The following is a 16,473-nucleotide window of genomic DNA, read 5'->3' on the forward strand; positions in this document are numbered from 1 at the left end:
AATGCAAGTGAACACCATTACTGCAGAGGTCAGATTAAGGGCCGCCGGTACTTGCAAAGTGATCTAAATATTAGCAAACTCTGCAGAATGATCAATGAATCGGTTGCACTTGATATTAGAGTAAACAAGGCATATTTCCGTCATTAATTTTGTTTATACATATGTTTGTGGTAGGCTTATTTATAGTTAAGTAGCTCTCTGGGTTGCATGTGAAAAATTTTTTCAAGCATAGGCTGTCAATATTTATGTGGTTTCAGTACCTAATCCCATTCCAAATAAGACATTTGGACTATTAAAAGCCAAATACAAAACATAAAGAACATCTATAAACTTGGAGGGAGGGTTATTGGCAGAGATACGACTGTTGCACAAAAGTTTACACTGGACTGGCATCTTAAACTTAACCTTAAATCAACCAATTTTTCATGGGATGTGAAGGCAGCTCGTAACAATATGTTCCTTTTATTTAATCTTGGTGCAATTTGAAGTAACAAATGCAAACACTGGTACTTAGACTTTCTAAAATACTCATATAATGTAAGTTCCTCTTCCTCAAGTTCCTTGTGTAGTGTGTTAAATTTCCCTTCTGTATCATGTAATGACATTTTTCGGGCCAACACTCCTTTTTTTGATTCTTTGTAGATCTGTTTTCCGTCTCTAATGTGCAAGGTATTCGTGCAAGCTGCAAATCATTTGAGTCAAGTAAATGTCATTTTTGTACAATTGTGGACTTACTCTGATTAGCCAGAACATTGTGACCATCAACGTACTATCGATATAAACCTTTCCAGGAGATAGCAGCGACACCTGGCGAAGAATAACTGCTAGTCAGATACATGCATCGTGCATGTAGTATCAAAGAGAGTGCTGCCTATATCTAGAATGGGGAAGATGCACAATCTATCTGAGTTTGCCTGAAGGCAGATTGTGATGGCCCAGAGGCTCAGCATGAGAATTTCAAAAACTGTACGACTTGTCGAGTGTTCAAGGAGTGCTGTTGTGAGTGTCTTCAATACGTGGCAAAACCAAGGTAAAATCCAGACATCGTTGGGTTGGGTGGCCATCACACATTACAGATGTCAGATGTGTAATCTGGGCAGACTGGTCAAACAGGAGGGACAGTGAACTGTTACGGAACTAAAGCAAACTTTAGTGCTGGACAGATTACAAGTTGTCTGAAGACACAGTGCACCAAACACATAAAATGATACGCCTCCGTAACTGAAGATTCATGCGTGTCCCAATGTTAACACTACAACATCAGCTCCTACGACTGAAATGAGCACATGACCTTTGGCACTGGATGTTGGTGCAGTGGCAATATGTGGAATGGTCTGATTAATCCTGATACTTTCTTCATCATGGTGATGGAAGGGCGCAAATCTATCGTCTTCCAGGGGAACAGCTCTTTGATACCTGTACTTTGGGATCGAGACAAGCTGTCAGGACCACCATTGCGCTATAGGGAGCATTCACATGGACATCTATGTGTCAAGTGGAGCTGTTAAAGGCACCATGATGGCCACAGAGTATTGTACACTGGTTGCAGACCACGTACACCCCTTCACGACGATCGTGTTTCCCAACAGCAGTTGCATTTTTAACAAGTCACAACACCAGGAGTGTGACGGAGTAGTGCTAACTCATTGCCCACCCTCCCCAGCATTTATGAAAATTAGGTGTCTCTTTTGTGTAGATGTAGTTGCAGCGACCTCCAATGACCTATTAAGGCCTCGTTTCTTCCATGCTATGATGCATTGCCACTGTAATCAATGCTAAAGGTGAACATACTGGCTATTAGGTAGCTGGCCATAATGTTCTGGCTGATCAGTGTATATAAGCTACTGAAATGTCTACGTGCACTTCACTCATAAAAACAGTTGAAATCCATCTTGTGAAGGTCGCAGTTCGTGAAAAAAAAAGGAAAAGAAACACTTGAGGGCAGCCATGTAAGTTGAGATCAGGTGACTTGAATTAACTTGACGTGCCTTGACATGATGGAATGTGTGAATACACCTTGACACGAAAGTGCCGAGATGTGACAGCCAGTGTGAATTGGCCTTAAGTGTGACAGGGGTGACAGATAGTTGTCATCAGTTGTGAGAGAAGGTTATTTGAGATCAGCAAAATGTATGTCGTGACCTGATCACACTGCTGTTGCAGTCATTCACAAGCAAAGAGATGTTGTGGAGATGACTTCTGGAATGTAGCTTGGACTGTGATGTACGGCTTGAATGTCTTGTTCAGTGGAGTAACATTTTTCCCCAGGCAGTACAAAAGCAGCAGCATGACATCGCTGAGGGTGTTGTCATATCCAGTACGTGACTGTCTCAGGTAGCATCTACAATTTAGCGAGTGTGATGTGGGTCGCACAACGTGATTTCCAAGTGCATGCCCATTAATGGAAGAGCCAAAACTCTGATGGAACCAGCAGAGATGTGTGGTGGATGGTGGGAGATTGGTGTCTGCCACATGACAAGTTGTTATATCAAGTGGCAGCCACTGTGGGGAAGTGTCATCGTCTCGTGGGGTGTTGAACAGTCTGGATCACATTGTCTCAGTGTGGTTTTCATGGAGGCATGACATCATGACTAACTGCCATGGGAAGGTGGGGTTGCCAGCTTCTTCAAAGACAGCTGGGAAAAGTTGTGGTGTATCAAACAGCAGGAATGGCATGGGAGCAAGAGTGTCAGGCTCGATAATGATTGGCTGAATTCATGCGCGTTCAGGTCCTTTCCATCATGAAGAGAGCCATAGTTGGAGCGAGGCAAGATGGCGGCCATTGTCAATGGGGCTGGTTGTACAATGCCAACTGCCCAAGTCAGGAGGGTTGAGAAATATGTCTGAGCACTGTTCAACTGGTTGAAAGGCACAAGTGTGAAAATGTCTACTGTACAAATGCAGCATAGTCGAAACAGTAGCATTAATAAGAGCACACTGTCTTAACAGTAAGATGAACAGCTGAACAACTACCAGGGGAGCCAGACACAGAAGAAAATTCTGCTGCAGATGATAATAGAAGAATATATGCAGTTGGGAAAAGAAAAGCAGTACTTCCAGCACACCTGAATGATTTTTTATTGACAAGGTAAAGGTAAGTGATCAATTAAATATGCCAAAGCCTAACAAACCCTTTAATTTCATGCTGATTCATCAAAATGTCCAATCATTGCTAAACAAATTAAGTGAAGTTGAAATTTTATGTACTCATGAGCTAAAAAACATTTCTGTAGTGTGTATAACCGAACACTGGCTGCCTAAAGATGCAATGTCAGTCACAAAACTTGCAGACTTCAATCTTTCTTCATCATTTTGTAGAATTACATCCAGTCATGGAGGGTCATGTATATTTGTTAAAAGTGGCATTGATTATTTTAACATAAAACCCATTGAACTGTTACCTGAAGAGAAAATTTTTGAAGTATCTGCAGTTGAACTCTCTGCATTAAAATTAATAATCATCTGTGTATATAGGAGCCCTGATGGGAACTTAAATGATTTCTGTCACCAACTAGAAGCAGCTTTAAACACTATAAAAAACTTCAACAAAACAGTGATCATATGTGGAGATTTTAATATAGATTTTCAAGAAATCTCAAAAGACCAGCAAAGCTTGATGACCCTACTGGAAACATATAACATAAAAACCACCATTGACTCTCCTACAAGAGTTACACCAACAACTAGTACAACAATTGATCAGATATTAATAAACACAAATGTAAATAACAATTTCTGGGCCGGAAATCTTAATACTGGCTTCAGTGATCACTATGCACAGTTTATTGCTTTGCACACCCCAAGTGAAACAACTGAGAAAGAAGATCTTGTAAAAGAAGCAAGGAAATTCACTAACAAACAAATAAACATTTTTGTACTGAGACTAAGTGAAGAAACTTGGTATGAAGCATATACTTGTGAAAATACTAACAAAAAGTTTGAAAAATTCATGGAAATCTTCATGTCATACTTTGAAGCTGCATTTCCATTAAAAAGGCAAAAATGTCAACCTAACTTCAAAAAGAACAAATGGATTACAACAGGTATTAGAATATCTTGTGCAGAGAAAAGAAGATTACACACTATAGCAAAGACACAGAACATGCCTCCTGAATTTCATTTGTACCTGAATAATTACAAGAGGATCCTCAAAAATGTTGTAAGAAAAGCTAAAACAATGGCAAATGACAAATACATTGAAAATTCAAAAAACAAATCTAAAGCTATATGGGAAGTTATAAAAAAATCAAACAACAAGTGAAACTAAACAATATAAAAATATGAACTTATGTTATGAAGGACAAATGATTTCTTGCCCAACAGAACTTGCAGGGACCTTCAACAAATATTTTGCAAATGTAAGTGAACAGTTGGTGAGTGGACTGGAAGAACACAACAAAATATCACCTCCACCATGCAATAGTGTGAGAAATGTGTCTACATCTTTGTTCCTTTCACCCACAAATTCTGAAGAAATTTTATCAGTTATAAAAACCTTGAAAACAGGGTACTCATGTGGAATTGATGGAATACCAGATGCAATTATTAAAAAATGCTGTCTTGCCTTAGCTGAACCCTTGACACATTTGTGCAACAGCTCACTGGCATCAGGAACCTTCCCCTCATGCTTGAAAACAGCAAAGCTGAAACCACTGTTCAAAAAAGGAAATCCAGAATGTGTTTCAAATTATAGACCAATAGCCCTACTGCCGGTATTTTCAAAAATTTTAGAAAAAGTTTTTTATAAGAGATTGTCTGATTTCCTAAATAAAAATAAAATTCTATCTCCTTCACAACATGGCTTCAGGAAAGGCTATTCAACTGAAAGTGCAATATTTGAATTTCTTAATGAAATCTATGCTAAACTGGATGCAAGTGAGTTTGTGACAGGCATATGTCTTGATTTATCTAGAGCTTTTGATGTCATTGACCATAATGCCCTACTGCAGAAGCTTGACCAGTTAGGAATTAGAGGTATATCCAATGAGTGGCTCAAGACATACCTATGTGGTCGCAAACAGGTGGTTGAAGTGCAATATACTGACCATAAGAAAATCAGCTACTTCTATTCAGGATATGAAAATGTGAAATATGGTGTCCCTCAAGGATCAGTATTAGGACCTTCATGTGAAACAGGTGAGAACATCATTGTGCCAAAAAGGCACACTACATACTGGGATAAAGATTTTCAATAATCTACCTAAACATATTAAATCAATAGGTAAACTCTGTAGTTTTAAGGCTGAAGTAAAGGCATATTTGATTGATCATTGCTTTTACAGTCTGACAGAATATATAAAAGCCAAACAACAAAAATAAAGATGCATTACTAATATTCTACTTTGTATGTTGCCTGTGATGTTTGTTGTATTTAAGAATCTGTGCTAAATAACCTGACTATCTAGTCCTTAGCATTGCAATACAAACTGTATTTTTATCTTGTAAATACCTAACCATGTCCAATATCCTGTGATGTTTGTTGTATTTAAGAATCTGTGCTAAATTACTAACCTGACTATCTAGTCCTTAGCATTGCAATACAAACTGTATTTTTATCTTGTAAATACCTAACCATGTCCAATATCCTGTGATGTTTGTTGTATTTAAGAATCTGTGCTAAATTACCTGACTATCTAGTCCTTAGCATTGCAATACAAACTGTATTTTTATCTTGTAAATACCTAACCATGTCCAATATCCTTGTATATATTCTATACATATAGGATTTGAAGGACTAAAATAAATAAAAAAATAAATAAATAAACTAGTTGGATAGCATTGCAGGCACTGTAATGACGCTTCATACCTGAATTTAAGTTGCATGGAGATTGTTGAATGCACCATTATGCAGCACCAAACATGTCAATTATACATTCCATGCCTAAACGAGTAATTTCTTGTACACCGATGGAGGCAGAGCATCGTAGATGCGCTGGGTGGTCGTTACACTACACAGATGTGGCATTATTTCAAATCTGAAGACATTCTGATGCATTGCAAATGAATGTTCTATATCATGGCATGGCACATTAAGCAAGGATGCAGGAAAATCACTGTCAATTCATACAAAATGGATAGAGACAAAGTGCAATAATGACTGCATTGTCAATGCGGGGTAACAGGGCTGGTGGTAACATGAGAAAATACGGCTCCATGTGTTAGTTGGAGTTACCAATGTAAGAACAGGGGGGGTGTGATAAGATATTCAACATACATCCATACAATAGAGTTCGTTACTTTATTTATGTAATGTATGTACACTGTTGTGGGCTGATCATCCTACTGAAACATAGGCTGAGTCAATATTAAACTGGCAGAGAGTATCTACAAAGAACCACTCAATGGTCAGAGATGTCATGTCGTAGGGTCTTGCTGGTTGAGTCCCCACACTCTGTTCATGTATAGATTCAGTTTCTGCCAAGCTTCACATGTGTGTATATCATAGTTATGTTTGAATAGGTTTTCCTTTTTTGAAGATACTCCCTTAGAACATGAGCTTGTAGTCTTGTGTCGAGAAACAGTCATTATTGAAATCGATTGTTACATTAACATCAACTTAAGCTTCACATTTGTGTATATCATAGTTATGTTTGAATAGGTTTTCCTTTTTTGAAGATGCTCCCTTAGAACATGAGCTTGTAGTATGGTCCAGAAACAGTCATTATTGAAATCAATCATTACATTAACTTGCTGTTATTAAGTAAATGAACAGTTTAAACAAAAATGCCTAGTTTGATGTTTACAAAAATGCAAGGATAAAAATAATACCTGTGACATAGACTCTTTTAAATAATTATGAAATATAACTTTTGAAATAATGGGTTACACCACTTTTATAAGACAGCAAATATGTACCTTGTTACAAAATATAAATGTCTGTGCGACAAAATTAAGTGTGCTTTTAGAACATAATGACAGTTTTGTATCTAATGATAATTAAATTTGCATGGAATATTATGTAAAATACATTTGGAAAAATATTTGAAACATATGGCATTTGTTGTGAATGATTTCAAAAAACAATAAAAACCAAATTAAGTTTTGTGTAGGTACATATTCTATTTTGAAACTAGGTCATTATCAATAACTAATTTTCATAGCACAATATTGTCACACAGATACATGCAAAAATATTATTATGTTATTGAGAAATTTGAAAATGTATAAAATTTCACAAATGCACAAATATATAGTATATCTGTAACATAAATCTCATACTTTCTAGTTAAAATTAGAATAAAAATTACTGAAAATAAAACATCAGTTAACCAAGAAAGTTACCATAAATCATGGTTTGCTATTAAGTAGTACTACAAATTTAGGAGAACAATATGGAAAATTCATAATGTATGTGGAATATTTTACTAATTTCACTATTTGGATAATGGTTTTTGAGGTACATGTTTTATGCTCCTCCATCGTTACATTTATTTTCATTTACTCTAATTCCTTGCTGAGCTCAGTTGGTGTATATTATCAATAATATCAATAATCATGTAATTTAAATTCCACTCCATGTTTCTTATTCCCCATTTATGATACTCCTCTACAATTTCTCTGATTTTATGCATTCACATTTGCTCCTTTTTGACCTCAGGTTCATCTTTCACAGTAATAGTAGTTATTGTCATTTATGGTATAGAGTCATGAATTACCATTGCTATAAAACTTCGCTCTCTTTTTAGACATAATCATATGATTTCCCTAAGATTTTAAGAGAGACTTACTGACTATTATATACTCTTTTACATCCTTCCACTTTTTTGCATGCCATTCTATCATACAACCCATATCTTTAACAGTAATATTGAAGTTCCTGAAACATTTCCGAAGTTCTGAATTAGAGATGCGAACCACTTTCCTCTACAAGTAACTTTTTAATATTATTGTCTGACAATGACATATCTGTGATGTTTCTCTCTACTGTGCAATGCACGCTTTCAATAACATATTTGAATCATAAGTTAGGTTGCAGTGGGTTGTTTGGGGGAAGAGACCAAACAGCGATGATTAGGGAACGATGGCGAAGGAAGTCGGCTGTGCCATTTCAAAGGAATTATCCCAGCATTTGCCTGGAGCAGTTTAGGGAAATCATGGAAAACCTAAATCAATATGGCCGGACACAGGATTGAAACATTGTCCTCTCGAATGCAAATCCAGTGTGCTAACCACTGTGTCACCTCGCTCTGTAATCATAACTTTTATCCACAATTATAAATATTTGTTACTGATTGTATAAATATTTAACAACAGAATATTCCATCTAAGTTTCTAAAGTAAAACGTTTTCTCCAATTCACTATCACTTTAACATACATAAATGAGACTTTTAAGTCATTTGTAAAGGTAGGCACTGTAACTGATTGTACCCATAGGCCCTAAAGTGACCTCTAATTTCCTGGCCACCCAGGTGTGCTAGCCCCGTTCACTTTTATGGTCGGCTCAGACAGTTTTCAGTTGCAGGGTGAAGGGGGATTTCCCTAATCCTAAAGGATTGGTTATTGAAACTGACCAGACAGGATTTAAGAATGAGTATGAGGTGGAATCCAAGATTTTCGGGACTGATGCTGCCATCTTTAAAGTAGGAGTAATAGATATTTGCACTGCTAGGTGGCGAGAGCTGCATATCTAGTGAGTCAGTGTGCAGAGTGGCATTCAGCTGGGAAGACGTGTTGTGTGTCCACAGTGATTTCCGTAATACTCTGTGTTTGGTGTGTGGAGATTTTACAATGGATCCACAAACAGAACAGCATATGTGTATCAAATTCTGTGCGAATCTCAGGAAAAGTGCTATGGAGACCCTAGCAATGATCCAACAAGTGTTTGGGGGACAGATCATGAGCTGTACGTGTGTGTTTGAGTGGCATTCTCAGTTCACGGCCAGTCGTACAGACGTCAAAGATAAATCTCACACTGGAAGGACCGTTAGCTGCACAATGCCAGACATTGTTGCCAAACTTCAACAATTGGTTTGTGCGGATCAACGTTGAACCATTCAAGACCTTACAGATGAAGTGGGTATTGGTTATGGGACATGCCAACGAATGTTGACTGATGAATTGGTCATGCATCATGTCGCTGCAAAATTTGTGCCAAGGATCTTGACTGCCGATCAGGGGGCACAGCATGTTGAAGTGTGCATGGACCTTCATCAGACTTCATCTGATGATCCAACCTTCTTGTCATGGGTTATCACTGGCGACAAGAGCTGGAGTCACGATTATGACCCAGAGACAAAGCAACAATCGTCCCAGTGGAAAAGCCTCAGCTCTCCAAGACCCAAAAAAGCGAGACAGGTGAAGAGCAAAGTGAAGAGCATGATCATCAGTTTCTTTGATACCAAGGGAATTATGCACAAAGAAATCATCCCACCCAACCAAACAGTGAATTCCATGTACTACTGTGATGTTTTGTGATGGCCCCATGAAAATGTGTGGTGATGATGGTCTGAACTTTGGTGTCAAGGGAACTGGCTGCTGCATCATGACAACGTGCCCTGTCACAAATCCTTGCTCACCAGGACCTTTTTGGCAAAAAACAACATGGCAGTTGTACCCCACCCACCATACTCACCAGATTTGGCACCTTACAACTTCGTGCTATTCCCAAAACTGAAACTCAAGTTGAAAGGCCATCAGTTCAACACTCTAGAGAGGACTCAAGAAGCATTGCTGGCAGTGATAAACACCCTCAAAGAACAGGACTTCCAGAAAACGTTCGACCAGTGGCAGAAGTGCTGGTACCAGTTTGTACTTGCCAGTGGGAACTACTTCAAGGGTGATGGTGACCATTAGTCCAAAGGTAAGGTTTTCAACACATGGCAGCACCAGTCCCAATAATTTTGGATAGCACCTCATATTTCAACAAGGACCGGTTGTCACTACAGATGTGCAGCAGTTGGTGGCTAGGCTGTATGGAAGGGACTTCTTGGTATGGAATGGGTGGCAGCTGTCGAAGTGGAAGTATTGCTGGTGGTCAGTAGGTTTGAGATTGATGGAGGTACTGATGTAGCCATCTTTGAGGTGTAGGTTAACATTGAGGAAGATGTCTTGTTGGTTTCAGTAGGACCAGGTCAAGCCAGTGGAGGAGAAGGTGTTGAGGTTCTGGAGGAATGTGGATAGGGTGTTGTAATCCTCTCATTATTATATGCTAGAAGCTAAAACTTCTTGCTGTTAATGCTCTTTTATCCACATTTACCTTATAAATTATTGACTTTGCTTTAAATGAATGGAATGGGATGTTTACAATATGAAAAATTTTCATTGCAGATTGTTTGAAGATGAAGAACAAGATTTGTTCCATGAAATGCAATCTCTGCCACGAAATGCTGCTTTGTGGAAACTGAATGAACTAAGCAGAAGAGCACGTCTTGCTAAGGTGCAGTATACAACATTATAACTTATACTGATATTGTCTACCATAAGGCAATGTACTGATTTTAGATCATAAAACAAAAATTTGGAGGTAGAAGAATGAGAGAGAGCCAGAACATTGACAATTCTCACAATGAGAATGTGTCACTGCATAACTGGTCAGTGGGCAGATTCCTCTCAATAAAGTGTAGTAGACAAGTTTTGCTATTCAGGCAGTAATATAATGGATGATTACTAAAGTAAAGAGGATGTAAAATGTAGACTGACAATGGGAAGAAAAGCTTTTCTAAAGAAGAGAAATTTGTTAATAGCAAATATAGATTTAAGTGTTAGGAAGCTTTTTCTGAAAGTTTTTGTATGGAATGTAGCCATGTGTGGAAGTGGAACATGGATGATAAACAGTTTAAATAAGAAGAGAACAGAAGCTGATATGTATGGATGAGAAAGAGTTTGTATAAGAAGAGAATAGAGACATTTGAAATGTGGTGCTACAGAAGAATGCTGATGATTACGCTGATGACCACACAGTTGAGTGCCACTCAGACCAAACATCATCATGCTGGTGATTAAATGGATAGATCATTTAACTAATGAGAAGGTACTGATTAGAACAGGGGAGAAAATAAATTTTTGGCACAACCTGACTAGAAGAAGAGGTCGCTTGATAGGACATATTCAGAGACATAAAGAGATCACCAGCTTAGTATTCGAAGGAATGTAGGGGGTAGAAATTGTAGAGGGAGACCAAGAGATGATTATGGTAAGCAGATTCAGAAGGATGTAAGTTGCAGTACTTATTCAGATATGAAGAGGCTTGAACAGGATACAGTAGCATGGAGAATTGCATCAAACCAATTATCAGCTGAAGAGCACAACAACAACAACAAAAAGGTCCAGAGAAAGGAATGTGTTAGTGTGAGAGAGAGCTTAAACCCCTATCCTGAGACACTAGCTTTTCAGAGGAAGACAAAGTATGTGAGGTAGTGGATTAACAAAAATTTGCTGGTTATGTGTGAGCATAGTATGTGTTTACAAATGTATTCCACCGCAGAAGGATAATGCTCCACTGCAACTTAACATAATAATAAAAAGTACAATATTATGAATGTGGTAAAACTCATCAGAAGAGTACATAAGGACACTGCTGTGACTGTTTGTCCCTTATGAGCATAATCTGTTAGCCTCACTGTGTGGCTGTCCCAAAAAGTACTCAGTATTGCCTTGTCCAATGAATGTTATCTTAATTTTATTAGTGATACTGCATCCATGTGTTTCCACTGCTTGACTTGCTCCTGTGTCACAGTGATGCATGTAGAATTCATCCATCATGATTCTGTGGCTAAAGAAATCATCTGGAATGGCCTAACACAGCTACATCATTTCCAATGCTGCTTAATTTTGGCAGGCTTTTTAAATAGGTGTGAGCAGTTATGGAACCCAGTGCTTTGTTATGTTCAAAATTTGATGCAAGATGTTGGAAGCTGATCCATTAGTGCTTTTCACTATTGCCTCCATTGTTATGTGCTTATCTTAGAGGACCAGGTCATCCACTCCTCTCACAGTTCCCAGCCCTTCACTGAGCAACAGTTTGCCACTTTGTTTTGCATCTGGTTTCACCACAGTTAAGCATCTATGCCTCCTAACCACTATGCCATTTCACAGTATATTGTTCGTGCACACTTCCATTACCTTATTATGGATTTTTGTAAAGTTGTTCCCATCCAAATGGGGAAAATGAATTGCTACTTTGCTCTATTTTATCAATGGGCTGTGTAATTTTGTCTTGGCTTCTCAGCATGCTACAGTACTTTGACAAGGGGATTTCAATGCATACCATGACTACAGAAGTAGACCAGCAAGCAAACAGGGAATTAATTACATAACTTTTTTTGTTTAGGTTATAATTAAAACTTTATGACTAATATTGTGTTTACAATAATCAATTGTCATATTAGGCAGTACCTTTTCTAAAATCTATCTAAAACAGGACATAGGTATAATCATTACATGTAATTTGTTGGCATATTGTGTATTGTTATTATTAGTACTGTTATTGTATTACATGTAATCCAAAAAGAATGACACTGCAATAAAATCCAAACAGCTCTTACACTGATACAACAAAATAATTGTTTCATCTAGATTTATTATGGTACCCCTGTTGTACACAAGGCCCTAGATAGAAAAATGTATGGAAAGTTCTGGTTGAAAGTTATGAATTATTTAGGTATGAAGGCAACTGAAAGGCAACATTGCAGTGCCGTCACTAAGCACACAAAAAAGTGCAGAGCTTGGCTAGTGTTCAGAATGCACTTCCTTGCCCCCCCCCCCCCCCAACCACCCACCCACCCACCCACCCACCCACCCACCCACCCACCCACCCACACACACACACACACACACACACACACACACACACACACATGCACACACCTGTCTCCCTACACTGTTCTCAGTTGACTGCTAGGTCTTTACTGGGCCACAGTGAGAGTGTACTCGGATGTGGTGGAAGTGTGGGGTGGTGAGTAGTGGTAGTGGTTTGGGGGGGGGGGGGTGAGGTGGGAGGCAGGGGGCATGGAGGGAAAATTCTAGCAGCTTGTGGGAGAATGGGGTGCCATCTATGGGCTGGCTAGGTCGGGGGGGGGGGGGGGGGGGGCATATTGCAGACAGCTGGGCGTGTGATTTCATAGACTAGGGCAAGAGATAACAGCACACAACTAGCTGATGTGGGGACATATACTGGGCAGGGGTACTGCAGCAGGGGATACACAGACACACACTGTTGGGGGGGGGGGGGGTAGCAAGTTACATTAGATTTAGGCCAGGACGGTTAAGGGAGTGAAGGATGATTAGATTTAGGCCAGGAAGGTTAAGGGAGTGAAGGATGTTCTGTAAGGATAGCTCCCACCTGCACAGCTCAGAAAAGCTGGTGGTTGTGGGGAGAATCTAGATGGCATGGGTTGTGTAGCAGTCATTGAAGTCTTCCATGTTGTTGTGCTCTGCTGTATGTTGTGACGCTGCCTGCTGCACCTTGTTTTTGGCAAGAGTTTGGTGGTGGCCATTCATTCGAGTTGACTGCTGGTTGGATGTCATACCAGTGTGAAACCCATATAACATGGCTCCTTTCACAGTTGGCCCATTGACTTCATCTGGTTCTCCTCCACCCATTGTGCCACCTTTCTAGGCTGCCTCCTCTCAGATTGCTCCAGACACACTTCGGTCCACAGCCAACCCATCAATCACCAACAGTATCTGCACTCTGACAGCTGCCATCCCTTCCACACCAAGAAATCACTCCCATACAGCCTAGCCACCCATGCTAACACATCTGCAGTGATGAGAACTTCCTCTCCGAGTATGCTGAAGGCCTCACAAAGGCTTTCACAGACAGACAGTACCCTACAGGCCTAATTCACAGAGTTCCTATGACATATCCTCACACACACCTGATCCTCACATCCATTTCAAGCATCAACCATAAAGAAACGTCCCCCTTGTCACCAAATACCATACCGGACTGGAACAACAATCACGTCCTTTTTCAAAGCTTTGATTATCTATCATCATCCCCTGAAATAAGGGGCATCCTACCCAAGACACTCCCAACCCCTCCAAAAGTGGTGTTCTGCCACCAACCCAAACTTCATAACATCCTAATTTATTCCTATGCCACTTCCACCCCCAATCCCCTGCCACACGGATCATACCACTGTGGAAGACCCAGATGCAAGACCTGCCCAATCCTCCTACCCAACACCACCTATTCCATTCCCATCACAGACTTATCCTATCCCATGAGAGGATGGGCCACCAGTGAAAGGAGCCATACTATATACCAACTCTGTTGCAACCACTGAAAGCATTTTACATTGGTATGATAATCAACTAGCTGTCAATTAGAATAAGTGGCCACACCATACTGTTGCCAAAAATAATGTGGATCACCCAGTGATACAACATGTAGCAGAGCATGACATGTGAGGTAATTTGAATGGCTGCTTCACAACCCTTGCCATCTGGATCCTCCCCACCACAACCAGCTCTTCTGAGCTGTGCCGATGGGAGCTATCCTTACAGCACATTCTTCACTCCCTTAACCTTCCTGGCATAAACCTAACATAACTCACTACCCCACTACCCCTTCCCTCCCCCTAATTATGTGTGTGTGTTGGGGGGGGGGGCAGGGGGGAGGGGTATGTGTGTGCGTGTGTGGGAGAGAGATAGATAGATAGAGAGAGAGAGAGAGAGATAGAGAGAGTAGGTGTACACCATTCCCTCATTCCCTGCCCCAATACCCTTCCCCCCCCCCCCTCCCCATCAGTTTGTGTCCCCACATCAGCTAGTTGTGTGCTGTTATCTCATGTAATAGCCTATGAAATCACATGCTCAACCACCCACCACCTGCCCCACTACCTGCACCCCTAACTAGCCCACAGTTGGCTCCTTACTCTACCATGAGCTGCTAGATGCTCCAACCCCCCCCCCCCCTTTTCCCAGTCCCCTCACTGCCTCCTACCTTTCTCCAGCCCTCACCTCACACCACAACCCCATCTAACCACAGTACACTCGCTGTGGCCCAGTGAAGAGCTGACAGTCAACTGAGCACAATTTGGGAAGACAGGCATGTGCTTGTGAGTGTGTGTGTGTGTGTGTGTGTGTGTGTGTGTGTGTGTGTTTCCTACAGCTAGAAAAGGAAGTGCGAAGTGCATTCCAAAAGCTATTCAACCTCCATACCTTTCATTTGTGTGCCTGTCAATGATGCACCACTTCTATCTCTTTTATTGGATATAAAATATATTTATAAGTCAGTTAGTCAAATTGCAGAGTTAATCATTAAAAGTTTTGTAGTCTAAGGCCATAAAGCATGTTCTCTACACATAAAACTTAAATAAATTCATTATTTATTTATGCTTTCTCATATGTGACATACTTCAAAACTGGGCAGAAGTAAAACTGTGGGGACAGGGTGTGAATTGTGCTTGGGTAGCTCAGTTGGTAGAGCACTTGCCCATGAAAGGCAAAGGTCCCGAGTTCGAGTCTCGGTCTGGCACACAGTTTTAATCTGCCAGAAAGTTTCATATCAGTGCACACTCTGCTGCAGAGTGAAAATCTCATTCTGGGCACAAGTAGTTTTTCAGCAAGTGCAATGTCACCTAAGTTTTCAGAGCACACACCATCTCTAATGACCTTGATGCTGATGGGATATTGAACCCTAATCATCCCGCCTTCTTTCAGAGTCCTTAGTTTGGAAACAAAGAATGTGAAACAGAGAATGTGATTCAGTTACTCCAGTCCTGGTTGGAACTGAGACATGAACAGAATACTCATCTTTGGTTGGATGCTGGGACTTTGGAAGGTGGTGGGTGACTGGTGAGATAAGGCATGGGAGATCTGTTTTTGTACAAGATTGGGATGGTAACTCCGGTCTGTGAAAGGCACAATGAGACCCTCAGTATATTTCAAAAAGGGTCACTTGTCACTTCAGATGTGATGGCAGAATGTGAAACAGAGAATGTGATTCAGTTACTCCAGTCCTGGTTGGAACTGAGACATGAACAGAATACTCATCTTTGGTTGGATGCTGGGACTTTGGGAGGTGGTGGGTGACTGGTGAGATAAGGCATGGGAGATCTGTTTTTGTACAAGATTGGGATGGTAACTCCGGTCTGTGAAAGGCACAGTGAGACCCTCAGTATATTTCAAAAAGGGTCACTTGTCACTACAGATGTGATGGCAGTGGGTGGCTAGGTTGTATGAAAGTGGCTTTTTGGTGTGGAATGGGCGGTAGCTGTTGATGCTGAGGTATTGTTGGTGGTTGGTAGGCTTGATACAGAGAGAGGAGGCATCAATATTGGCAGAGGTGAAACCTGAAGGACAAAGACTGTAAGTGGACCAAAAATAAGATAGAGAGCCCAGGTGGCCAAGGGCCTTCAGATACTTGTAGCAAGGAAATAAGCTCAAAGGACAGAATACTATGGAGGAAGCTACTTGGCAAGGCCAAAAACTGTGATTTCTGGGGCCGTGAGAGGAAGAGTGTGTCTGGGCCTTACATATGTCACTGCGCTAATGATTTCATGTGAGTCATACCCCAGTGAAACTTG

At 40.3% G+C, this 16,473-nt stretch overlaps 1 protein-coding gene across 2 annotated transcripts in view; it reads left to right on the forward strand.

Moving 5' to 3' along the window:
- LOC126299278 (EH domain-containing protein 1-like) overlaps window positions 1–16,473 on the forward strand; it is a 152,779-nt gene that overhangs the window by 67,713 nt on the left and 68,593 nt on the right. For both annotated transcript variants that reach the window (XM_049991061.1, XM_049991062.1), the window contains exon 3: window positions 10,268–10,376. In XM_049991061.1, coding sequence (XP_049847018.1) covers window positions 10,268–10,376 — 109 coding nt within the window. The remainder of the gene's footprint in view (window positions 1–10,267; window positions 10,377–16,473) is intronic.

This window comes from Schistocerca gregaria, chromosome X (genome assembly GCF_023897955.1).
Source record: "Schistocerca gregaria isolate iqSchGreg1 chromosome X, iqSchGreg1.2, whole genome shotgun sequence".
NCBI lineage: Eukaryota > Metazoa > Arthropoda > Insecta > Orthoptera > Acrididae > Schistocerca > Schistocerca gregaria.